Below are 26,332 nucleotides of genomic sequence, written 5' to 3'. Positions count from 1 at the left end.
ATGTAGTAGTGTTTTAGATGTAGTAGTGTTTTAGATGTAGTAGTGTTTTAGATGTAGTAGTGTTTTAGATGTAGTAGTGTTTTAGATGTAGTAGTGTTTTAGATGTAGTAGTGTTTTAGATGTAGTAGTGTTTTAGATGTAGTAGTGCTTTAGATGTAGTAGTGTTTTAGATGTAGTAGTGTTTTAGATGTAGTAGTGTTTTAGATGTAGTAGTGTTTTAGATGTAGTAGTGTTTTAGATGTAGTAGTGTTTTAGATGTAGTAGTGTTTTAGATGTAGTAGTGTTTTAGATGTAGTAGTGTTTTAGATGTAGTAGTGTTTTAGATGTAGTAGTGTTTTAGATGTAGTAGTGTTTTAGATGTAGTAGTGTTTTAGATGTAGTAGTGCTTTAGATGTAGTAGTGTTTTAGATCTTAAAGCCAACCAACAGGCTAGTAAGTACACACTATCTGACCAGTCCACACAAAGTAACCTGTAGTATTATTTGGGCCTCATTTTTCTTTTGGGTTTGTCAGTAGTGAAACTGCAATGTTACCCACTGCATATAGAGACATACTTTATTAAGATAAGCCTTTGGTTGCAACATAAAAAGCTCCCAGGATATAGGAGCCTCTTATGTTCCTCTTCTCCGGCCTCTCAGAGAAAAACCGATGAAGAGTGAAATAGGTTCCGCCGTCTGATTCACATCAGAACGCGTAAGATGGAAAGAAAATGACAAAAATCATCACAATTTCCACTTCTTTTTTTGGACTCTGTCAGACTGATATTCTAGACAGGTATGTCCTCTGCGTCGGTCTGTTGGCAGACACTGAAGAGACTGCACTGAAAACTAGCGTTAGCAAGCTAGTAAGTTAGCATAGCTTCCATGGTACGACACTGTGTGTATGTCACAACATTTAATCATCCTCTACACCTCTATGACCAAAAATACTATAACAATGAAGGAGATTACGGCGTTCCCATCTGCGTCACAGGAGCCTATCGAGTACAACCAGGCAATAAAGGAAAGAGCACAGGTGCAGAGGCAGAAAATACAACTCACTCTATTTCATTACAGTATGTATCAGCGAGCAGGAGATCTGTCAGTTCGGCACATATCATCCCGCGCCAGGAAAAGCAAATGGATAAAGCCAATTTGACAAAGGGGTCAATATACACCATCCAATAAAAAATGGAATCTACAAGACCTGTCAGGGGCTATAAACATCACGGTAATGACCCAACTGTTCAACAGAAATACATTCAGATCAAATGGGTTCTCTCTCATTGGTCTAGTCTACGCTGCCTGGGTTATTCTCTAGTTTTGCCTTTTACAATGTTTACTGTATATTTGATGAGGAAGATGCCACACCCACAGCACAACAGTGTTTAGTATATTGAAAAAAGGCAGCGGGAGAAACTGTTGTCACAACGACCACTTTGACTGACTGACTATTACTGTTGGGAGGAAGTCCTGAACAGATCAATGGGATGCTGTCTCGTGCACTGACACTCTTTATAGTTGACAGCAAAGAGCATCTATTGGTTAATTTGAGTGAATGGGGCGGGTTCAGATGACTCCAATCAGTATAGTGGTCAGAGTTTCTATATGCCCTACTTATTACATGATATAGCTGTTAGCCTTTCTTTAACAAAAGCAGAACACATTTGGGGTTTATCTAACAGTAATATAAGTCACTGAGGCTTAACAAAAGCAGAACACATTTGGGGTTTTCTAACAGTAATATAAGTCACTGAGGCTTAACAAAAGCAGAACACATTTGGGGTTTATCTAACAGTAGCATAAGTCACTGAGGCTTAACAAAAGCAGAACACATTTGGGGTTTATCTAACAGTAGCATAAGTCACTGAGGCTAACAAAAGTAGCACACATTTGGGGTTTTCTAACAGTAGCATAAGTCACTGAGGCTTAACAAAAGTAGCACACATTTGGGGTTTATCTAACAGTAGCATAAGTCACTGAGGCTTAACAAAAGTAGCACACATTTGGGGTTTATCTAACAGTAGCATAAGTCACTGAGGCTTAACAAAAGTAGCACACATTTGGGGTTTATCTAACAGTAGCATAAGTCACTGAGGCTAACAAAAGCAGAACACATTTGGGGTTTATCTAACAGTAGCATAAGTCACTGAGGCTAACAAAAGTAGCACACATTTGGGGTTTTCTAACAGTAGCATAAGTCACTGAGGCTTAACAAAAGTAGCACACATTTGGGGTTTATCTAACAGTAGCATAAGTCACTGAGGCTTAACAAAAGTAGCACACATTTGGGGTTTATCTAACAGTAGCATAAGTCACTGAGGCTTAACAAAAGCAGAACACATTTGGGGTTTATCTAACAGTAGCATAAGTCACTGAGGCTTAACAAAAGTAGCACACATTTGGGGTTTATCTAACAGTAGCATAAGTCACTGAGGCTTAACAAAAGCAGAACACATTTGGGGTTTATCTAACAGTAGCATAAGTCACTGAGGCTTAACAAAAGCAGAACACATTTGGGGTTTATCTAACAGTAGCATAAGTCACTGAGGCTAACAAAAGTAGCACACATTTGGGGTTTATCTAACAGTAGCATAAGTCACTGAGGCTTAACAAAAGTAGCACACATTTGGGGTTTATCTAACAGTAGCATAAGTCACTGAGGCTTAACAAAAGTAGCACACATTTGGGGTTTATCTAACAGTAGCATAAGTCACTGAGGCTTAACAAAAGTAGCACTCCCCCATGTGTTTTTTTTTCTCACAGCATGTCAATGTATTGGTTTATTAGCTTGGGTGTTTATGTTGGCTTTGCTCTACAGTTTACAGTTTACTCCCATCCTTATGTAACTTTATGGAAGAAGAGGGGGGATTGAGTGAGAGAGAGAGAGAAAGGGTTTGATGAAGAATGATCAAATACAAATCTTTGAATCAACTATTAAAGACTACCAGAACCCACTGGATTCTCCAATTACATTGAATGAACTAGAGGACAACATACAAACCCTCCAACCAAAAAAGGCCTGTGGTTTCATAGTATCCTAAGTGAAATGATAAAATATACCGACCACAAATTACAATTGGCTATACTTCAACTCTTTAACATCATCCACAGCTCTGGCATCTTCCCCAATATTTGGAACCAAGGACTGATCACCCCAATCCACAAAAGTAGAGACAAATTTGACCCCAATAACTACCGTGGGATATGTGTCAAAAGCAACCTCTCGAAAATACTCTGCATTATCGTTAACAGCAGACTTGTACATTTCCTCAGTGTAAACAATGCATTGGCAAATGTCAAGTTGTCTTTTTACCAAACTATCGTATGACAGGTGTTGGGGGAAAAACATGATAAAATCCATGTACACAAACAACAAGTGTGCTGTTACAATTGGCAAACAACACACACATTTCTTTCCAAAGGGCCGTGGGGTGAGACAGGGATGCAGTTTGAGCCCCACCCTCTTCAACATATAAACAAATTTGTAAGGGCACTAGAACAGTCTGTAGCACCCGGTCTCACCCTACTAGAATCTGAAGTCGAATGTCCTACTTTTTGCTGATGATCAGGTGCTTCTATCCCCAGCCAAGGAGGTCCTACAGCAGCACCTAGATCTTCTGCACAGATTCTGTCAGACCTGGGCCTTGACAGTAAATCTCAGTAAGACAAAATTAATGGTGTTCCAAAACAGGTCCAGTTGCCAGGACCACATACATATTCCATCTAGACACCGTCGCCCTAGAGCACACAAAAAACTATACATACCTCGGCCTAAACATCAGTGTCACAGGTAACTTCCCCAAAGCTGTGAACGATCTGAGAGACAAGCCAAGAAGAGCCTTTTACCCCATCAAAGGGAACATACAATTGGGCATACCAATTAGGATATGGCTAAAATACTTGAATCAGTTATAGAACCCATTGTCCTTTATGTTTGTGAGGGCTGGGGTCTGCTCACCAACCCAAAAATTACAAAATGGGACAAACACCAAATTGAGACTCTGCATGCAGAATTCTGCAAAAATATCCTCTGTGTACAACGTAACACACCAAATAATGCATGCAGAGCAAAATCCAAAAAGAGCTGTTAAATTCTACAACCACTTAAAAAGAAGACATTCCCAAACTTTTCATATCAAAGCCATCACCAACAGAGAGATGAACCTGGAGAAGAGTCCCCTAAGCAAGCTGGTCCTGGGGCTCTGCTCACAAAAACAAACAGAGGCCCAGAACAGCAACACAATTAGACCAACCAAATCATGAGAAAACTTAAAATTATTACTTGACACATTGGAAAGAATCAACAAAAAAACAGAGAGTACTTCTGCCACTGTGACTGACCCAATATTAAGCTTTGACTATGTACAGACCTGGCTCTCAAGAGAAGACAGACTATGTGCACACTGCCCACAAAATGAGGTGGAAGCTGAGATGCACTTCCTAACCTCCTGCCCAATGTATGACCATATTAGAGACACATATTTCCCTCAGATTACACAGACCCACAAAGAATTTGAAAACAAATCCAATTTTGATAAACTCCCATATCTGTTGAGTGAAATACCACAGTGTGACATCACAGCAGCAAGATTTGTGACCTGTTGCCACGAGAAAAAGTCAACCAGTGAAGAACAAACACCATTGTAAATACAACCCATATTTATGTTGATTTATTTTCACTTTTGTACTTTAACCATTTGTACATCATTACAACACTGTATATATACATATGACATTTGAAATGTCTCTATTTCTTTGGAACTTTTATGAGTGTAATGTTTACTGTTAATTTTTTACTGTTTATTTAACTTTTGTCCATTATTTATTTCACTTGCTTTGGCAATGTAAACATATGTTTCCCATGCCAATAAAGCCCTTTGAATTGAATTAAACTGAATTGAGAGAGAGAGAGAGAAACACTGTTGAGACTACATGTTATACTGTACAAGAGAGTCAGGTGTCATAGAACTTGTATAGATTGTTTGTCCAGTGCTGCTGTTGCGAGTCCGTTCCATGTTCCACGGACACATGCAGCTGTTCCATGTTCCACGGACACATGCAGCTGTTCCATGTAATCATTAATAATGCAGAGGTGTCGGTTCATTTGGAGGAATGAGTGTCTGTGTTACAACCCTACAGCCTCCCCTTTCCTTGGACTGCCAGGCAGATGCTCCATTCCAAACTCTGTGTAGAGAGAGGAGGAGTGGGGGGGGGGGGGGGATCGTCTTACAAGAGGTCAGCCATGACACCCTGTTTTGGCTTTTTGTTGATTTAGTCATCCGATCGCTCATTTGCATTGGTGTGACAGCTGGCGAATTGTGAGCAGTCGTTTGTCCAGTGTCTACCTGTGTGGATGGGCTTAGCTTTTTCACCTGGCATGTCCCTTGTAGGACAGGACAGGTGCATGGGATGGTTAGAACACGATGCTACTGCTGAGGTTGAGACAGAGCTCTTTGTCCAATCAGCTCGTACTAAAACTGTCCTAGCACCAATCACAACTCTGTATCTTGTATCCAATGCAGATATGAACAAATCCCTTATGATGATATTTGTTACATTACCCTATGGAAATGTCAGTCTGTTGGAAGCCATTTGTGGTCAGGCTCAGTTTAGTTCTACTCTCACCCTGAGTGAGTGAGGTTACAGCAAGACTGGTGCCATACAGCTGGTTTTGGACAACTCCTTTACCATTGACTCATCTAAAACACACTTTAAAGAAAGGGAGAGAATTCTTTGAACACTCCACAAGTTGGGCTGGGGATTCAAAACAGTTCCCTACTACAGACCCATTTCACTAATACATACTGGCATCAAAAGAAAAGTAGCTTATTTGTTTTGAGACTTATAATGTGTTAGAAGTGGAGCAAGCCACCCTGAACTAAGAGATCACAGATGTTAAGAGGGTAGAGGGGGAAATGGCAATGCATTACATACATTTAAACTGGAACACTGCCAAAACCATGGGTCTCAGTGTTTATTCAAGAACAATTGGCTGAATGAAATCATACGGGACATATGCACTGAATCACAAGAAATGTTGACTTTGAATGTAGTGTACTCAAGTATTTTATCACAGATCACTTGGTCTTATTCTAATGTCCCCTTACAACCTGATAGAAGGGCTAAGTGTAGTCTGTGTAGTGTCTGTGTAGTGTCTGTGTAGTGTATGTGTAGTGTCTGTGTAGTGTATGTGTAGTGTATGTGTAGTGTCTGTGTAGTGTATGTGTAGTGTCTGTGTAGTGTATGTGTAGTGTATGTGTAGTGTCTGTGTAGTGTATGTGTAGTGTCTGTGTAGTGTCTGTGTAGTGTATGTGTAGTGTCTGTGTAGTGTATGTGTAGTGTATGTGTAGTGTATGTGTAGTGTATGTGTAGTGTCTGTGTAGTGTCTGTGTAGTGTAGGGGTAGTGTATGTGTAGTGTCTGTGTAGTGTATGTGTATGTGTAGTGTCTGTGTAGTGTCTGTGTAGTGTATGTGTAGTGTCTGTGTAGTGTATGTGTAGTGTATGTATAGTGTCTGTGTAGTGTATGTGTAGTGTCTGTGTAGTGTCTGTGTAGTGTATGTGTATGTGTAGTGTCTGTGTAGTGTATGTGTAGTGTCTGTGTAGTGTCTGTGTAGTGCATGTATAGTGTCTGTGTAGTGTCTGTGTAGTGTCTGTATAGTGTATGTGTAGTGTATGTGTAGTGTCTGTGTAGTGTATGTGTAGTGTCTGTGTAGTGTATGTGTAGTGTATGTGTAGTGTCTGTGTAGTGTCTGTGTAGTGTCTGTGTAGTGTATGTGTAGTGTCTGTGTAGTGTATGTGTAGTGTATGTGTAGTGTCTGTGTAGTGTCTGTGTAGTGTCTGTGTAGTGTCTGTGTAGTGTATGTGTAGTGTATGTGTAGTGTCTGTGTAGTGTCTGTGTAGTGTATGTGTAGTGTATGTGTAGTGTCTGTGTAGTGTATGTGTAGTGTCTGTGTAGTGTATGTGTAGTGTCTGTGTAGTGTCTGTGTAGTGTATGTGTAGTGTCTGTGTAGTGTCTGTGTAGTGTCTGTGTAGTGTATGTGTAGTGTCTGTGTAGTGTCTGTGTAGTGTATGTGTAGTGTCTGTGTAGTGTCTGTGTAGTGTCTGTGTAGTGTATGTGTAGTGTATGTGTAGTGTATGTGTAGTGTCTGTGTAGTGTCTGTGTAGTGTCTGTGTAGTGTCTGTGTAGTGTCTGTGTAGTGTATGTGTAGTGTCTGTGTAGTGTCTGTGTAGTGTATGTATAGTGTCTGTGTAGTGTATGTGTAGTGCCTGTGTAGTGTATGTGTAGTGTATGTGTAGTGTCTGTGTAGTGTATGTGTATCCATGAATGTCAGATGCCTCACTGTATGGAATGTATATTGACCGGTTATATAGCATCCTTCACATACAGTCCATTTTCATGTTAAGACTTGAATGTGCATTTTAGCTATACTAGTAAATCTCCATTTCCGTTGCTTCCAAAGTGTGTGTGTGTGTGTGTGTGTGTGTGTGTGAGGTGAATCACTATAGGCCTAACTCAAAGCAGTAAAGTGTAAGTGGGGATGCAGCATGGACAGACAGACAGACAGACAGGCTTTTCTGTTTTATAACAGATTGCACATGAAAGGATTGCGTTCAAGCCTTTCCTTTGTGGCTTGTAATTACTAGTGTGCTAATTGCTTTAAATTGCTGACATCTCGAGTCGATAAGGATGAGAACAAGGCCTTCAAAGGGAAGTTGTCCGAAAAGGGAAAGACAAGAACCCTGAACAAAGACAACAACAAAAGGAAAACATCAGTTGACTAATATAATACTCTCTCTCTTCCTCTACCTCTCTCTTTTCTAATGTTCTTCTTTCTTTTCTCTCAATTCAATTCAAAGGAGCTTTATTGGCATGGGAAATGTATGTTTACATCGCCTAAATAAGTGAAATAAACAAAACTGAGAAGAAACTAATTTAACCACATCAACATAACCTCTATATATCTCTATCTCTGTCTCCCTCTCTCTCCCCTCTCTGTCTTCCCCCTCTATCTCTGTCTTCCTCTCTCTCCCCTCTCTGTCTTACCCCTCTATCTCTGTCTCCCTCTCTCTCCCCTCTCTGTCTTCCCCCTCTATCTCTGTCTTCCTCTCTCTCCCCTCTCTGTCTTACCCCTCTATCTCTGTCTCCCTCTCTCTCCCCTCTCTGTCTTCCCCCTTTATCTCTATCTCCCTCTCTCTCTCCTCTCTGTCTTCCCCCTCTATCTGTCTCCCTCTCTCTCTCCTTTCTGTCTTCCCCCTCTCTCTCCTCTCTGTCTCCCCCCCCCCCTCTCTCTCTCTCTCTCTCTCTCTCCCCTCTCTGTCTTCCCCCTCTATCTCTGTCTCCCCCTCTATCTCTGTCTCCTTCTCTCTCCCCTCTCTTTCTTCCCCCTCTATCTCTGTCTCTCTCTCCCCTCTCTGTCTTCCCCCTCTATCTCTGTCTCCCTCTCTCTCCCCTCTCTGTCTTCCCCCTCTATTTCTGTCTCTCTCTCTCTCCCCTCTCTGTCTTCCCCCTCTATCTCTGTCTCCCTCTCTCTCCCCCCTCTCTGTCTTCCCCCTCTATCCCTGTCTCCCTCTCTCTCCCCTCTCTGTCTTCCCCCTCTATCTCTGTCTCCCTCTCTCTCCCCCCTCTGTCTTACCCCTCTATCTCTGTCTCCCTCTCTCTCCCCTCTCTGTCTTCCCCCTTTATCTCTATCTCCCTCTCTCTCTCCTCTCTGTCTTCCCCTCTATCTGTCTCCCTCTCTCTCTCCTTTCTGTCTTCCCCCTCTCTCTCTCCTCTCTGTCTCCCCCCCCCCCTCTCTCTCTCTCTCTCTCTCTCCCCTCTCTGTCTTCCCCCTCTATCTCTGTCTCCCCCTCTATCTCTGTCTCCTTCTCTCTCCCCTCTCTTTCTTCCCCCTCTATCTCTGTCTCTCTCTCCCCTCTCTGTCTTCCCCCTCTATCTCTGTCTCCCTCTCTCTCCCCTCTCTGTCTTCCCCCTCTATTTCTGTCTCTCTCTCTCTCCCCTCTCTGTCTTCCCCCTCTATCTCTGTCTCCCTCTCTCTCCCCTCTCTGTCTTCCCCCTCTATCTCTGTCTCCCTCTCTCTCCCCTCTCTGTCTTCCCCCTCTATCTCTGTCTCCCTCTCTCTCCCCTCTCTGTCTTCCCCCTCTATCTCTGTCTCCCTCTCTCTCCCCTCTCTGTCTTCCCCCTCTATCTCTGTCTCCTTCTCTCTCCCCTCTCTTTCTTCCCCCTCTATCTCTGTCTCTCTCTCCCCTCTCTGTCTTCCCCCTCTATCTCTGTCTCCCTCTCTCTCCCCTCTCTGTCTTCCCCCTCTATTTCTGTCTCTCTCTCTCTCCCCTCTCTGTCTTCCCCCTCTATCTCTGTCTCCCTCTCTCTCCCCTATCTGTCTTCCCCCTCTATCTCTGTCTCCTTCTCTCTCCCCTCGCTGTCTTCCCCCTCTATCTCTGTCTCTCTCTCTCCCCTCTCTGTCTTCCCCCTCTATCTCTGTCTCCCTCTCTCTCCCCTCTCCGTCTTCCCCCTCTATCTCTCTCTCTCTCTCTCGCTCTCCCCTCTCTGTCTTCCCCCTCTATCTCTGTCTCCCTCTCTCTCCCTCTCTGTCTTCCCCCTCTATCTCTGTCTCCCTCTCTCTCCCCTCTCTGTCTTCCCCCTCTACCTCTGTCTGCCTCTCTCTCCCCTCTCTGTCTTCCCCCTCTATCTCTGTCTCCCTCTCTCTCCCCTCTCTGTCTTCCCCCTCTATCTCTGTCTCCCTCTCTCTCCCCTCTCTGTCTTCCCCCTCTATCTCTGTCTCCCTCTCTCTCCCCTCTGTCTTCCCCCTCTATCTCTGTCTCCCTCTCTCTCCCCTCTCTGTCTTCCCCCTCTATCTCTGTCTCCCTCTCTCTCTCCCCTCTCTGTCTTCCCCCTCTATCTCTGTCTCCCTCTCTCTCCCCTCTCTGTCTTCCCCCTCTATCTCTGTCTCCCTCTCTCTCCCCTCTCTGTCTTCCCCCTCTATCTCTGTCTCCCTCTCTCTCCCCTCTCTGTCTTCCCCCTCTATCTCTGTCTCCCTCTCTCTCCCCCCTCTCTGTCTTCCCCCTCTATCTCTGTCTCCCTCTCTCTCCCCTCTCTGTCTTCCCCCTCTATCTCTGTCTGCCTCTCTCTCCCCTCTCTGTCTTCCCCCTCTATCTCTGTCTCCCTCTCTCTCCCCTCTCTGTCTTCCCCCTCTATCTCTGTCTTCCCCCTCTATCTCTGTCTCCCTCTCTCTCCCCTCTCTGTCTTCCCCCTCTATCTCTGTCTCCCTCTCTCTCCCCTCTCTGTCTTCCCCCTCTATCTCTGTCTCCCTCTCTCTCCCCTCTCTGTCTTCCCCCTCTATCTCTGTCTCCCTCTCTCTCCCCTCTCTGTCTTCCCCCTCTATCTCTGTCTCCCTCTCTCTCCCCTCTCTGTCTTCCCCCTCTATCTCTGTCTCCCTCTCTCTCCCCCCTCTCTGTCTTCCCCCTCTATCCCTGTCTCCCTCTCTCTCCCCTCTCTGTCTTCCCCCTCTATCTCTGTCTCCCTCTCTCTCCCCTCTCTGTCTTCCCCCTCTATCTCTGTCTCCCTCTCTCTCTCCCCTCTCTGTCTTCCCCCTCTATCTCTGTCTCCCTCTCTCTCCCCTCTCTGTCTTCCCCCTATCTCTGTCTCCCTCTCTCTCCCCTCTCTGTCTTCCCCCTCTATCTCTGTCTGCCTCTCTCTCCCCTCTCTGTCTTCCCCCTCTATCTCTGTCTCCCTCTCTCTCCCCTCTCTGTCTTCCCCCTCTATCTCTGTCTTCCCCCTCTATCTCTGTCTCCCTCTCTCTCCCCTCTCTGTCTTCCCCCTCTATCTCTGTCTCCCTCTCTCTCCCCTCTCTGTCTTCCCCCTCTATCTCTGTCTCCCTCTCTCTCCCCTCTCTGTCTTCCCCCTCTATCTCTGTCTCCCTCTCTCTCCCCTCTCTGTCTTCCCCCTCTATCTCTGTCTCCCTCTCTCTCCCCTCTCTGTCTTCCCCCTCTATCTCTGTCTCCCTCTCTCTCCCCCCTCTCTGTCTTCCCCCTCTATCCCTGTCTCCCTCTCTCTCCCCTCTCTGTCTTCCCCCTCTATCTCTGTCTCCCTCTCTCTCCCCTCTCTGTCTTCCCCCTCTATCTCTGTCTCCCTCTCTCTCTCCCCTCTCTGTCTTCCCCCTCTATCTCTGTCTCCCTCTCTCTCCCCTCTCTGTCTTCCCCCTATCTTTGTCTCCCTCTCTCTCCCCTCTCTGTCTTCCCCCTCTATCTCTGTCTCCGTCTCATTTTCTTAAGTAAAGTGAACACCATTCTAACTGTGCTCCTGTTGTGTTCTTGTTGTGTTTGCAGTACGACAGTGAGGCCATGTTCCTGGGCATGCCAGAGGCTGGCCTGGACTTTGTGCCAACCAACCAGGTGGGTTAATTACTCTTCCCTGTGCTTTTAGTTTGAAATCCTAATTAGACACATTTAAGATGACTAAATTAGGGACTATTATGACATGTAAACAGTGCATTTAAACCTCGTTGCAGCCTAATCAAATAAAGCCACTAACTGCACAGTTGTTTTGTTGTTAGAGAGATTTTATTGTATTTCCAGTTCAACTTACAGTTCTACCTAGCTACAGCCAAGCTGTGCCTGTATGAGAGCTTGCCTGGCTTAATGAGCCAGTAGAATAGTCCCAAAACTGTAAATGATCAAATAGTACCTGAACCCAGGTCTGGTAGAGTACACAGCTGCCTAAAGATGGAATCCACATTAGGGGAACCAGCACCACTGTTCTCCCCAGTCCCTTTGTTATTGTTATACGAGTTGAGGAGGGTCCAAATGGAGGTGAGCAGGGGGGTAAAAATATTCTGCTGTTTTATCGTGTGTGCAATGATGTCCGAGGAGGAAAAAACAGTGTTCATTATTTCCGGTTTCTTGAGGTTGTTTTAATATCCCAAACGGACATGGCAGATTCACCATTAGGGATTCCAGCTTCAAAAAGCCTATAAATTAACATTTATCATGAAAAGAGGTACATTTAGCTTTCATGTGTTGCAGGGCTGTTTCTCCATGTATTCTAGTGGGAGTGTTAACTATAATACATCTCCAGAAGTATGTGGACACCCCTTCAGATTAGTGGATTCGGCTGTTTCTCCATGTATTCTAGTGGGAGTGTTAACTATAATACATCTCCAGAAGTATGTGGACACCCCTTCAGATTAGTGGATTCGGCTGTTTCTCCATGTATTCTAGTGGGAGTGTTAACTATAATACATCTCCAGAAGTATGTGGACACCCCTTCAGATTAGTGGATTCAGCTGTTTCTCCATGTATTCTAGTGGGAGTGTTAACTATAATACATCTCCAGAAGTATGTGGACACCCCTTCAGATTAGTGGATTCGGCTGTTTCTCCATGTATTCTAGTGGGAGTGTTAACTATAATACATCTCCAGAAGTATGTGGACACCCCTTCAGATTAGTGGATTCGGCTGTTTCTCCATGTATTCTAGTGGGAGTGTTAACTATAATACATCTCCAGAAGTATGTGGACACCCCTTCAGATTAGTGGATTCGGCTGTTTCTCCATGTATTCTAGTGGGAGTGTTAACTATAATACATCTCCAGAAGTATGTGGACACCCCTTCAGATTAGTGGATTCAGCTGTTTCTCCATGTATTCTAGTGGGAGTGTTAACTATAATACATCTCCAGAAGTATGTGGACACCCCTTCAGATTAGTGGATTCAGCTGTTTCTCCATGTATTCTAGTGGGAGTGTTAACTATAATACATCTCCAGAAGTATGTGGACACCCCTTCAGATTAGTGGATTCGGCTGTTTCTCCATGTATTCTAGTGGGAGTGTTAACTATAATACATCTCCAGAAGTATGTGGACACCCCTTCAGATTAGTGGATTCGGCTGTTTCTCCATGTATTCTAGTGGGAGTGTTAACTATAATACATCTCCAGAAGTATGTGGACACCCCTTCAGATTAGTGGATTCGGCTGTTTCTCCATGTATTCTAGTGGGAGTGTTACAGCATTGTGACGTCTTTTTACGCATTTCCATTGAAGAATGGCTGTAAGGGACCATATATAGCAAGTGGTCACATGGTGTCTCCCGCAGAAAATCTTGCGTAAAATACTGAGGTAGCCATTTTTCCAATCGCTCCTTATGAGAAACCAATTGCCTCGACGGATATATTATCAAATATATATGTTAAAAACACCTTGAGGATGGATCCTAAACAACATTTGCCGTGTTTCTGTCGATATTATGGAGCTCATTTTGAAAAAAGTTTGGCGTTGTATAGGTAGCATTTTCCGGTCGATTTCTCAGCCAAGCATGATGAACAAACGGGAGCTATTTCGCCTACAAAAATAATATTTTTGGAAAAAATGAACATTTGCTATCTAACTGGGAGTCTCCTGAGTGAAAGCATCCGAAGTTCTTCAAAGGTAAATTATTTAATTTGGTTGCTTTTCTTATTTTCGTGAAAATGTTGCCTGCTGCCAGCAGAGCCTAGCATAGCATTATGCCATGATAAACTTACACAAATGCTTGTCTAGCGTTGGCTGTAACGCATATTTTGAAAATCTGAGATGACAGTGTTGTTAACAAAAGGCTAAGCTTGTGTTTGAATATATTTCATTCATTTCATTTGCGATTTTCATGAATAGGAAAAGTTTCTAGGGGTATTTATGTCCACTGCGTTATGCTAATTCGTTTGAGGCTATGATTACGATCCCGGATCCGGGATTGCTAGTTTCAAGATTTTAAGTATATTTGAAACAAAATACTTTTTAGAATTTTACTCAAGTAGAATTTTACTGGGTGACTTTTACTTTTACTTGAGTAATTTTCTATTAAGGTATCTTTACTTTTACTCAATGATGACAGTTGGGTACTTTTTCAACCACTGGTGGTAGGCCACACAAGCTCACCGGTTGCAACACTCACTACTGAGTTCCAAACTGCCTCTGGAAGCAACGTCAGCACAAGAACTGTTCTTCGGGAGCTTCATGAAATGGGTCTCCATGGCCGAGCACCCGCACACAAGCCTAAAATCACCATGCGCAATGCCAAGCGTCTGGAGTGGTGTAAAGCTCGCCGCATTGGACTCTGGAGCAGTGGAAATGCGTTCTCTGGAGTGATGAATCACGCTTCACCATCTGGCATTCCGATGGACGAATCTGGGTTTTGTTGATGCCAGGTGAAAGCTACCTGCCCCAATGCATAGTGCCAACTGTATAGTTTGGAGGAGGAGGAATAATGGTCTGGAGCTGTTTTTCATGGTTCAAGCCCCTTAGTTCTAGTGAAGGGAAAACTTTACTCTACAGTATACAATGGCATTCTAGACAAACTTTGTGGCAACAGTTTGGGGATGGCCCTTTCCTGTTTCAGCATGACAATGCCCTCGTGCACAAAGCGAGGTCCATACAGAAATGGTTTATCGAGATCGGTGTGGAAGAACTTGACTGGCCTGCACAGAGCCGTGTCCACAACCCCATCTAACATCTTTGGGATGAATTGGAATGCCAACTGCGAGCCAGCCCTAATCGCCAAAAAATCAGAGCCCTACCTCACTAATGCTCTTGTGGCTGAGCAAGAATGTTTCAACATCTAGTGGAAAGCCTTCCCAAAAGAGTGAAGGCTGTTATAGCAGCAAAGGGGGACCAACTCCATATTAATGCCCATGATTTTGGAATGAGATGTTTGACGAGCAGGTGTCCACATACTTTTGGTCATGTAGTGTGTCTGCCCTAGGAGGATGGTAGATTATTTCAGGATACTGGTGCTGTGTCTCTGTTATTGTTGGGGTGAATCACATTTTGAGCAGGGAGCGTGTAACAGTGGGCCGTGTGATAACTGTAAATACCACTTAGATATGGCCCAGTGCACACGTTAATGGTTAGCAAAGGGATTGGAAGTGTGTGTGTGTCAAATAAAATCAAATGTTATTTGTCACATGCTTTGTAGACAACAGGTGTAGACTAACTGTGTTTGTGTGTGCGTGTGCTTGTGCATTTGTGCATGAGCTTGCGTGTGCACGTGTGTGTGCACGTGTGTGTGAGGGGGGTTAGTGCTAAGCCCTTAAAGCTAGAATCCTTAGTTGCTACATCAATTTTTGGACTTATAAATTAATTATATCATATAGTATACCCACAGATTCTTGAAGAATATAACTTAAATGGGCAATCAGCAGTTGCTACATTCATTTTTGGACTTCTAAATGAATGTTATGTACCCATTGATTCTTGAAGAATATAACCTATAAATGCCTCTTGAGATTAGTTCAACTGTCGTACTCCATCAGAACCCAAAATATAAGCTTCTTTACTCCAATGTTTGTAAACGATGTAAATGTAAACAAACACTGTATAGCCTCATAATATGGTTAAAGCTATCATGTTGATATCATGGATGGCCAGTCCTTACATCCATTGCTCTGTCTATTAATCTGAGATGGTGACATTTCTCCAGGTCCATCCATCAGCTTTTTATTTTATAACTTGTTTTGTAATTTTGAATGATTTTATTTTTTTGCAGGTTAATTAGCTTTAAAATTGCAGATAGATTGTGGCTTCCATCAATGTCATTGTCTGCATCATTTCCAATCACCTATATATTTTTTATTTTTTTTAAACTACTTTCTACATTGTAGAATAATAGTGAAGATATCAATACTATGAAATAAAACATTTGTAATCATGTAGTAACCCAAAAAGTGTTTAAACAAATCAAAATATATTTTATATTTGAGGTTCTTCAAACTAGCCACCCTTTGCCTTGATGACAGCTTTGCACACTCTTGGTATCCTCTCAACCAGCTTCATGCGGTAGTCACCTGGAATGCATTTCAAATAACAGGTGTACCTTGTTAAAAGTTGTGACAAGGTAGGATTGGTATACAGAAGATAGCCCTATTTGGTAAAAGACCAAGTCCATATTTTGGCAAGAACAGCTCAAATGAGCAAAAAGAAATGACAGTCCATCATTACTTTAAGATATGAAGGTCAGTCAATCTGGAAAATGTCAAGAACTTTGAAAGTTTTGTCATAACTCTCCTGTGAAGATCTGAAGGATCAGGATACAGTGGTTCCACTCTACAGCGCCCTCTCTCTCCCGCAGAGGTGGAGGGGGCCGCTTTATGGCGGTTGTAAAATACTCTGCTTCTGGGCTCTGTAGTATCGAGATTAGAAGGTGACTGTGGAACACAGAGAGACACTTCACATCAAAAGGTTGAATAATTGAACAGTATTTCTATATTACAAGCAGTTGGAGTGGTCCGTGGACACTTAAGGAACAGTCATGTCGAGTTTGTTTCATTTGGTGACCTCATGAAGGACAGGAGACACACATTACTGTTTTTTTGTTTGTATACAATTCTCAATAATGGGGTTTGCATCAGAATGTTGTATAAAATAAATGATTAAGCATAAGAATACTTTTGGAAAGATAACAATGTGATCTTAGTCTTCTAAATGAGAGTTGTTTTTCATAGTAACTTATGATCGGTCAGTGGCCACGCCCCTGTGAGCACAGACACTATACCCAAAGGTCATAGAACGCCCCTTTCCACAGAGTTAATAAAATGACTTATGACAAAATTTACAAAGAGTAAAAAACGCAGGGACGGGAGTTCCCAAGTCGAAATGGCTAAGAAATCTACAAACTAAAGACCAATTATTCAGGCTGCAGCTGTTTAAGTGCTTTACTCAAGGCAAAGAGTGGCTACTTTGAAGAATCTCAACTCTAAAATATATTTGGATTTGTTTAACACTTTTTTGGTTACTACATGATTCCATATGTGTTATTTCATAGTTTTGATATCTTCACTATTATTCTACAATGTAGAAAATAGTAAAAATAAAGAAAAACTCTTGAATGAGTAGGTGTGTCCAAACGTTTGACTGATACTGTATATAAAATCTATTTTCCTTTATTATTTTCCCTTAACCATACCATCCCTCCCCTAATTGGAGTAAACTAATGGACAACAACACTTAGGTTTCTACATCCAGCTTATGCATACTATATACATTTTATGGACACAATACATTTTACAATAGTTGTCTTTTGTTTGTTTTTAGTCCCATCCTTCAGCTCCACTCAACCCCTCCCATCTATCTCTGAACACCATCCAGTCCCATCCTTCAGCTCCACTCAACCCCTCCCATCTATCTCTGAACACCATCCAGTCCCATTTCAGCTCCACTCAACCCCTCCCATCTATCTCTGAACACCATCCAGTCCCATCCTTCAGCTCCACTCAACCCCTCCCATCTATCTCTGAACACCATCCAGTCCCATCCTTCAGCTCCACTCAACCCCTCCCATCTATCTCTGAACACCATCCAGTCCCATCCTTCAGCTCCACTCAACCCCTCCCATCTATCTCTGAACAACATCCAGTCCCATCCTTCAGCTCCACTCAACCCCTCCCATCTATCTCTGAACACCATCCAGTCCCATCCTTCAGCTCCACTCAACCCCTCCCAACTATCTCTGAACACCATCTAGTCCCATCCTTCAGCTCCACTCAACCCCTCCCATCTATCTCTGAACACCATCCAGTCCCATCCTTCAGCTCCACTCAACCCCTCCCATCCATCTCTGAACACCATCCAGTCCCATCCTCCAGCTCCACTCAACCCCTCCCATCCATCTCTGAACACCATCCAGTCCCATCCTTCAGCTCCACTCAACCCCTCCCATCTATCTCTGAACACCATCCAGTCCCATCCTTCAGCTCCACTCAACCCCTCCCATCTATCTCTGAACACCATCCAGTCCCATCCTTCAGCTCCACTTCAGCTCCACTCCAGTCCCATCCTTCACCCACTTTTTGCTCATATAATTTAAAAAACATGTTGCTAGGTGTAGGCAAGGACATAAGCAAACTGGGATATGACTAAAGAGTTAATCATGGTGATTTTTTCCCACAAATAGACAGGTATTTTCCTTTCCAAGGTAGCAAGATCGTATCTATTTTTGCCAACTTTCTATTAAAATGTATTGTATTGAGATAATTTCTTTCTTTCGGGATATGAATACTGAGTATGTCCACTTCACCATCAGATCCTTTTATTGGTAAACTACACGGTAATGTCAAAGTTTTAAAAAATTGTGATCCAATACGTAATGTAGTACACTTGGATTTCTAGAACCTTGATATAATTGTTGGATCTGATTTTTAAAGTTAACATTTTGATGGTCATAATAAATAGATATTCCGATAGTGGACAACCTTGTTTTACTCCTCTTGACAGTTTAATACTTTCTGAGCAGTAGCCATTATTTACTATTTTACACCTAGGGTTACTATACATAACTTTTATTCATTGTAAAAGAGATTCTCCTAAATGGAAATATTCCAGGCATTTATATATAAATTCCAGTTATACTTCATCAAAAGCCTTTTCAAAGTCAGCTATGAATAACAGGCCTGGTTTCCCAGATTTTTCATAGTGTTCTATTGTTTCCAGTACTTGTCTTAAATTATCTCCAATGTATCATCCATGTAAAAAACCTGTCTGATTAGGATGAATAATATCCAACAATACCTTTTTAATTCTATGCGCTATGCTCCTTGCTAGAATTTTTGCATCACAACACTGAAGTTTAAGGGGATTCCAATTTTTTATCACTTGGGTCCTGTTTCAGTAATAATGAACTCAGACCACCTTGTTGAGTATCTGATAATCTACCATTTTTATAGCAGTGGTTAAAACATGCTTATAAAGCTCCCCTGAGTACATCAAAAAAGGTGCGCTATACCTCAACTGGTATGCCATCCAGCCCAGGAGTTTTCCTAGACTTAAAGGCTTTAACTGCACCAAGAAGTTCCTCCTTTGTAATTTGGTATAGTTTAAAATAAATATAATATAATAAATAAAATATAGTTTGGTGAATCATGGTTTACTCTGTCATTTGTAACAAGTTTTAGTAAATTATTTTTGGTAGCATTTCTATGTTGAAGATAAAAAAACTTCCCCATATTCCATCCAGTTCACTGTATTTTTTATAATATATTACACTTGAGTGACTGGCAGACCACTCTAGTCCACTTATATCCTATGGAACCCATTCTTTATAAAGAGCACACAGTGCCACCCACAGAGCAGAAGCAGATTAACTGACAAAAGAATTTCCTGACAAACGCCCTCACCTCCATTGTAATGTATACACTTATTTAAAAATATATATCTTTATTTATTTCCACAATTAAATAATAATATGTGTAATAATGTTGGCAGTTGATACAAAGGATTGCACATTACAAAAATTACATTTTTGGCAAACAATTATTGTGATTCAACCTGTATTGTCCCTAACATCCTTACCCCATATCAACAGATGTGGGACACACACACACACACACACACTCCCCACCTTTCCCGCACAAACAACCACAAGCTCAGATGTTCAACAGCTGTTCCATCCCCGAGCCCAACTCAAGAGAAGACTTTTGTAGCTGTTTGAGAAGGCATGGAATATTGAGCAAGATTGGTTAATCAAATCTCCCCAATGTCAAGTCCTAGCTGATGCCCCCCTCCCCAGAAACACACACTGGTCCCCTGTTATGACCATTTTCCCAAGCATCTCTGTGCAGTCATACCTTTTTATTATTTTGTGCCACCAGGGCCGATTGTCCGAGTCTGATTGTCTGGGTGTGTCCCCTTCCTCATGGGGTACTGCAGCTAGTTCCATCAGCTTTTTACCAAAACAGAAGCAGGTAGATGCTCTGTTAGTGTTTTTATTTTTATTTATTTGACCTTTATTTAACTAGGCAAGTCAGCTAAGAACAAATTCTTATTTTCAATGACAGCCTAGGAACAGTGGGTTAACTGCCTGTTCAGGGGCAGAATGACAGATTAGTACCGTGTCAGCTCAGGGGTTTGAACTTGCAACCTTCCAGTCCAGTTAATGACTCTAGCTTTAAGGGACATAACACAATCAAATATTAATAAAGAATTGTATGTTCCTGAGGCAGCCATCATGGCCAGATTAAAATATTATTTCATGTTGTTTTAATTTCACCTTTATTGTGTTTTAGTTCAAACACAGTGTTCCTGTCTGTAGGAAATGGATAATTAACTTACTTTATTAATTAACTAAAGGCTTTGTGTTAATTAGCCGTAGCTTCCCTCCCTTCCCTTAGTCTAGGGGCTGTAGGGCGATGGAGCTAACGAATTGGAGACTGTGGTTTCACAAATAGCTCTTAATAGGATACTGTACCCATGCCTTTTCAAGGGAGGATTGTGCAGTCTAATAAGTTGCGCTATGCTATATCACTCAATATGAATGTTATTCAAGAACATTATACCAATCATTTATTTACAACAATGACAAATTGTTCCATTAAAGCTCAACTTCTTCAATCCCATATTTACTGTCTGCAAAAGGATCAATCTCACTGAAAGGAATGGTAATTTAGCTAATAAACATCATATGTAGCAACACATATTCTATTGCTTACATTGCAGTTAACCCTTTTTCACTCTGTTTCATTTCTTGTCATTACGAAGTAGAAGTGTCATGAATTAGTTAAACAAGGGAAAATTACATTTATCCAAAAAATAAAAATTTCGGTCAGGTTCCTAAAATATTGGGCTGGGGAACGATTGTTTTTGGTTTCTGTTCTGACTCATATAAATGTGTGAAAGTGTCGTTTCAGAGCAATTCACACCCTTTGCACGCATATATGAAACTGTCTTCACCTTCGCTATAGTCAGAAACACATTTGCTGAGGTGTGCACAGCATGCCTGGTACTTTAAAAAAAAGAATTCTAATGTTTTTCATAGTCATGTAATCAGAGTAATATGCTGAAGTCAATCACCACAATATCTTACAAAACTATCTCAGTCAATGTGAATAATTCATGAAAATGAATGATGGATGTATACATCAGTTATGGCCCACCATTGTTATGCCATTCTACATCAGCAATTTGCATAATTTCTATCAATTGTGATTGGACATCATTTAATCTACTGCATGCCACTCACACAGTCTCCCATATCCATGACAACGGTTTTATTTTATTTACTGAAAATATTGATACTGGTTTACTTAGAATCTTTTAATTAGGACTGTGGTAAAACTTAGAGGAAAACCCGCTTCATTCAGTTTTCTGAAAACCTAATTATATAATAGTTTTATTTTTCAGCGGGACAATTACACAAACTTGAATGCTAAAAACACCCCAGAATGGCTTTCCAAGAGGTGTTGAGTGTTCCTGAGTGGTCCAGTCGCAGTCCTGACTTAACTTTGCTTGAAAATCAGAGACAATGTTTGAATATTGCTACCCAAATTTACTGAGTTTGAGTAATTTTGACAAAAACAATGAATATATGTTGCCCTACGAGTTGTGCAAAGTTGGTAGAATCTTTTTTTAAATAATCACAGCTGTAATGGCTGCCGAAGGTGCTTCGGCCATATATTTACCTCTGGGGTGTGAAGACATACAGATGTAGGAACTTAATTTGATTACCCTTTTGGTGGAGAACTTGTATGTAAAACGTAAAATGTAAAATGTTTAGTGGATTTGAGGTTTAAAAAGGCTTCTGAAGTTTGTAATTTCCACTTTGAAATTTCAGACCTGATTTTCCCTTTTAAAAATGTATCAACCCATACAAAAATGTCCATGAATTATAAACCCACACAGTAATTCACATTCCCTGTTGTATGTCTTTTTCATGGGGTGCACGTCATAAAAACTCAATTCAAAAGTTTGCTTTATTAAATTAGGAATTTCAAATGTCCTTGTGTGTAGCAATGTCATCTAGATAATGTAATTTGATTTAAAAAGCCTTTTCATTGTTAAAATGGGCCTATAATTGTATTTTTATTTAAGACTCTCGCAAGTGATCGTGTAAGTCGCTCTGGATAAGAGCATTGCTAAATGACTAAAATGTAATAATGATCAAATAGTAATGTCTATTCGGATACTTGAATATTCGATTAATCGTGCCCATCATCCCTAATTTCTGCAATAGTAAATGTCTTACCATTCATGTTTCTTGAAAAATATCTCAATGAGGTTAACCTGTATATATGATGGTTAGGTAAAGCATTTTTGTCATTGTTCTCTAGAAGCTAATCTAAGGTTAGTTTTACATTCCCACCCAGATGGTTAATGGCCTAGTTTAAGGATGCTGAGCTGATCCAAGATCTGTGCCTAAGGGTTCTTCCTTCCATCCTTCTATGACTCTGTCGTGACCCTTGAACTTTCTGTTCCCTCTGGTAGTTCCGTGTGCCTCCCAATCCCCACCAGACGCATCTCAGCGCCAAACAGACTGGACCCCTGTGGAAACGAGATGGCCCTGCTCACTCCGATGGATCCCGGCTACCCTGGGTAAATACACAACAACAAATTCACCACCAGTGGGTTTCAGGGCTCAGACACAAGGCAGGCACTTGTCAGTTGATGAAAGTTTAAATCCTCACTCGTATAAAAAGAAAGACTACACACTTCGATCTAATCTCTCCAAAGTGTGTTTGTTATGACAACGTTTTGACCCAGGCCTGCATCATACTGCAAATCAGAATCCCTTCTTACTTGACTTTGGCATATTGATGATGAAGTTTAAGAATGATTCATTATGAAAGATACTGTAGTTCACACACACACACACACACACACACACACACACACACACACACACACACACACACACACACACACACACACACACACACACACACACACACACACACACACACACACACACACAGTACCTGCACAATGCTTTTTTTCTATACCCACTCTCTTTCCCCCAATACTCCCCCTTCTCCCAGTCTGTCCATCCATATATCCTTTCTTTCTCATCTCTCTTTCCTTTACACCCAGACTCACATCACACACATTCCTTTTACACGCACGCATGCACGCACGCACGCACACACGCACACATACGGTTTACACGCACACACGCACACACACACACATACTGTTTACACGTGCGCGCGCACGCACGCACGCACGCACGCACACACACACACACACACACACACACACCTCATCCACACCTTTGGGATCAGGTAATCCGTTTTATTGGCAGCAACAGTTCTGTTCACCTTGAACATCTCGGCAGCAGACAGGGTTAAGCAACAGCACAGCGCTGCTCTCAAACAGGCGAGGCAGAAAAACAACACAGAATAGAGTATAAAGCCATAACATCTCCGAGTCTAAAATCAAAGGTGTTATAGAGTTATGACTCAAACACATTTCAATGTAGAATCCAAAATGTTTGAAACCCTGTCCCAGCAATAGGTACAGTATGTTTGATTCTGCATGTCCCCTTCATTGGTTCAGTAGGTGTTAGGTGGATTTCTTATTATTGTGAAACCTGAACTCGTCTCACATCTTTTAGGTCTGTGCTCGGTAGTATTTGGTGAGAGTATTATAGAAGGAAAAATAGAGAGGCAAAAATAAGTTGTTTCATTATTAATTGCGTTGGCAACATTGCAGCTCGCAGATTGTCATGCCAATAAATCATATTTGAATGTGAATTGAAAGCGAGGGGGACTGTTTCATAGGGAAGCCTTTTATGCTGTTGAGGCAAAATTATCTCATTTTGTTAAAACAATAAATATTGAGTCTATTTAATTTTTATTTATTTGTTGCTTTTTAGTCCATGTTGATTATTTTACTCAGGCTTATCTTAGACAAATCTAAAATAGCTATTTTCATTAGTTTTTTTGTATTTATCTCAACTTTTATCTCAAACAATGAAACAGTTGATCCCTGATAAAAATATATTTCTGTAATAAGAGAGTACCTTTCCAGATTGGGCCAATGGTTTATGGGTAGGTCAAGTGCTGAGTGGAACATTTTTAGGCAAAATAAAACAATAATTATTCATCATAAAAACTGTATGTGTAGGCGGTGTGGGGGCCTTAACTTGGTTGGAGGGAATTCCCCATCTCCCACCCCTCTACCACACACTACATCTTACAGCATTATTAATGATGTGTTGACTAGATATGAGTGAAATGAAAGGAGAGAAATATCTCAATATGATCAAATTATTTTGAAGATGGCTGGTCTGCACTGCACCCATTAGTTGTTACATATTTTCAAATAGAAAACCATTTCATGATTTGATGTTGGTTGAAGTTGACTTATAAGTTGTTAGTCTTTTTTTTCAACTATGGTGAAGGCTCTGCAACTGTTGCTAATCATTGTCATTCTAGAGGCTAATGTTAGGAGAACATTTTCATTTGAATGGTGTATTTGTAATAAGAATACAATATATTTGAATGGGGTTAATCAAAATAGGCCCACTAGCAGGCATTTGCATAGTTCTGAGCAGAAAGGGACTTACCATTGTTCTCAACTGAAAGGGACAATGGGCGATTGAAGAGAATGACAGAAAGAAGAACATCTCATTTATTCAGGACACGGCTTGATATTAGAAAATATGCTCACGAGGCAATGGGCTTTTTGTTTCTAAAGGACAAATGAATGGCAGCATGAAAAACAACTACTTTGTAATAAGACCTTCAGATAATGTTAGTTTAAAAAGTGTTTTACTTTAGGGTGCTAATTATCACAAGTAGGGTTACAAAGGGTCAGAAACTTTCTGGTAAATTTCCGGAATGTTTCCGGATATTTTCCATGTGAAGTTAAGCCCAGGAATTTGGAGAATTTTGCTTAAATTCATCAAAAAAGTTAGCTTATAACAGTGAACCTTTTTTTGTGGGATACACATAAGGCAATTCTAGGTCTTGTGGCATATTTTGTTTAAACTATCCCAAATTCAATGGAATTGCATTCTTCCATCACCTGTGCAGTGCACTCTTCTATGGCATGTACAGCTGATTCTCAAGACCTTGCACACTAATGAGATGCTATTGAGCCCACACTACTACACTGTCTGAGCCAAGGACTACATGCTTTCTGGTAAGATTTGATTACAGTACTGGGTGGGTTGGATATTTTATATGACATACATTATTTTTTGTTAACTAGTAAATAGTAGCCTACTTAAATAACTTGTGAAAACAGTTTCTGCTAGTTAGTTTTTGCTACCATGTGGGTTTTAGCTTGCTTGAGCCTGCTAACTGAGGAGTGTTAATTCATCTGTTTCCCATACATGTTTAATTTCAAAACATTTATCTTACACAGGATTTGTTTAATCTAACTGCTTAACTATTTATCTGTACATGGAATTGTATTTGTTGTTTTTTTAACATCTTTTTTTCTCAATCTTTACAGGAAAACGCCACGGGCACTATCTAATGTGTGGAGACATTTCACTGCAGCTATATATGAATCATATGTAAAGAATGCAACAAGATGCAGAATCATCTGGCCAAGTGCATAAAGTTCCCTCAGCTCTCACAACAAGCAACCTCTGACAAAAATCCCTCTACTTCTATTTGAGGTGAAAATTATGAATCAGACACCTTATTGATAGCAAGAGCTCGTGGTCCTCCTGGAATCAGAAGTTATTTTGGCTCAATGGAGGAACGTAGTCAGAGAAATGCTGATGAATGTTTTGTTCGAACTGTGTATGCAACTGGTTCACATCTGATGCTCACAGGCAATGTGTATTGGACGAGATTTTTGAATGTACTTCACTCAGCATACACCCCTCCAACCAGACATGCTTTATCTACTAATTTGCTGGATGCAGAGTTCAACAGAGTTCAAGTGAAGGTCAAGTAAATCATAGAAAAAGCAGACTGTATTGCAATCATCTCTGATGGGTGGTCGAATGTTCGTGGGCAAGGAATGATTAACTACATAATCTCCACCCCTCAACCAGTATTCTACAAGAGCACAGACACAAGGGACAACAGACACACCGGTCTATACATTGCAGATGAGCTGAAGGCAGTAATCTTGGACCACAGAAGGGATTTGCACTGGTGACAGACAATGCTGCGAACACGAAGGCTGCTTGGTCTAAAGTGGAGGAGTCCTACTCTCCAATCAAACCCATTGTCTGTGCTGCTCATGTATTGAATCTGCTGCCCAAGGACACCATGGCACTGAAACAATGGTTACACTCTACAAGAAAGCCAAGGAAATGGTTAGGTATGTAATGGGTCATCAAGTTATAGCAGCAATCTACCTCACCAAGCAAAGTGAGAAGAATAAGAGCACCACATTGAAGCTGCCCAGCAACACCGATTTGGGTGGTGTTGTCATAATTTTGGTCTCCTGGAGGGGAAGGAGTTGCTCCAAGAAATGGCTATAACACAGTCTGCAGATGGAGACAGTTCTGAAATACATCAAAAAGCGTGAAGACTTCTGCTTGAAGCCCATACACGCCGCAGGGCCCATGTTGGACCCCAAGTATACTGGCAAGAGCATCCTGTCTGGTGCAGAGATCAACAAGGCCTATGGTGTCATCATTACCGTGTCTCGCCAC

General features: G+C 41.7%; 1 protein-coding gene across 1 annotated transcript in view; it reads left to right on the top strand.

The window, feature by feature from the left end:
- tox (thymocyte selection-associated high mobility group box) overlaps window positions 1–26,332 on the top strand; it is a 99,418-nt gene that overhangs the window by 35,793 nt on the left and 37,293 nt on the right. The window contains exons 2-3 of the mRNA XM_036966420.2: window positions 11,305–11,370; window positions 22,198–22,305. Of these exons, the coding sequence (XP_036822315.2) occupies window positions 11,305–11,370; window positions 22,198–22,305 (174 nt within the window). The remainder of the gene's footprint in view (window positions 1–11,304; window positions 11,371–22,197; window positions 22,306–26,332) is intronic.

This window comes from Oncorhynchus mykiss, chromosome 28 (assembly GCF_057628025.1).
Source record: "Oncorhynchus mykiss isolate SJ-2025 chromosome 28, ASM5762802v1, whole genome shotgun sequence".
NCBI lineage: Eukaryota > Metazoa > Chordata > Actinopteri > Salmoniformes > Salmonidae > Oncorhynchus > Oncorhynchus mykiss.
This window is presented reverse-complemented; position numbering and strand designations above follow the sequence as displayed.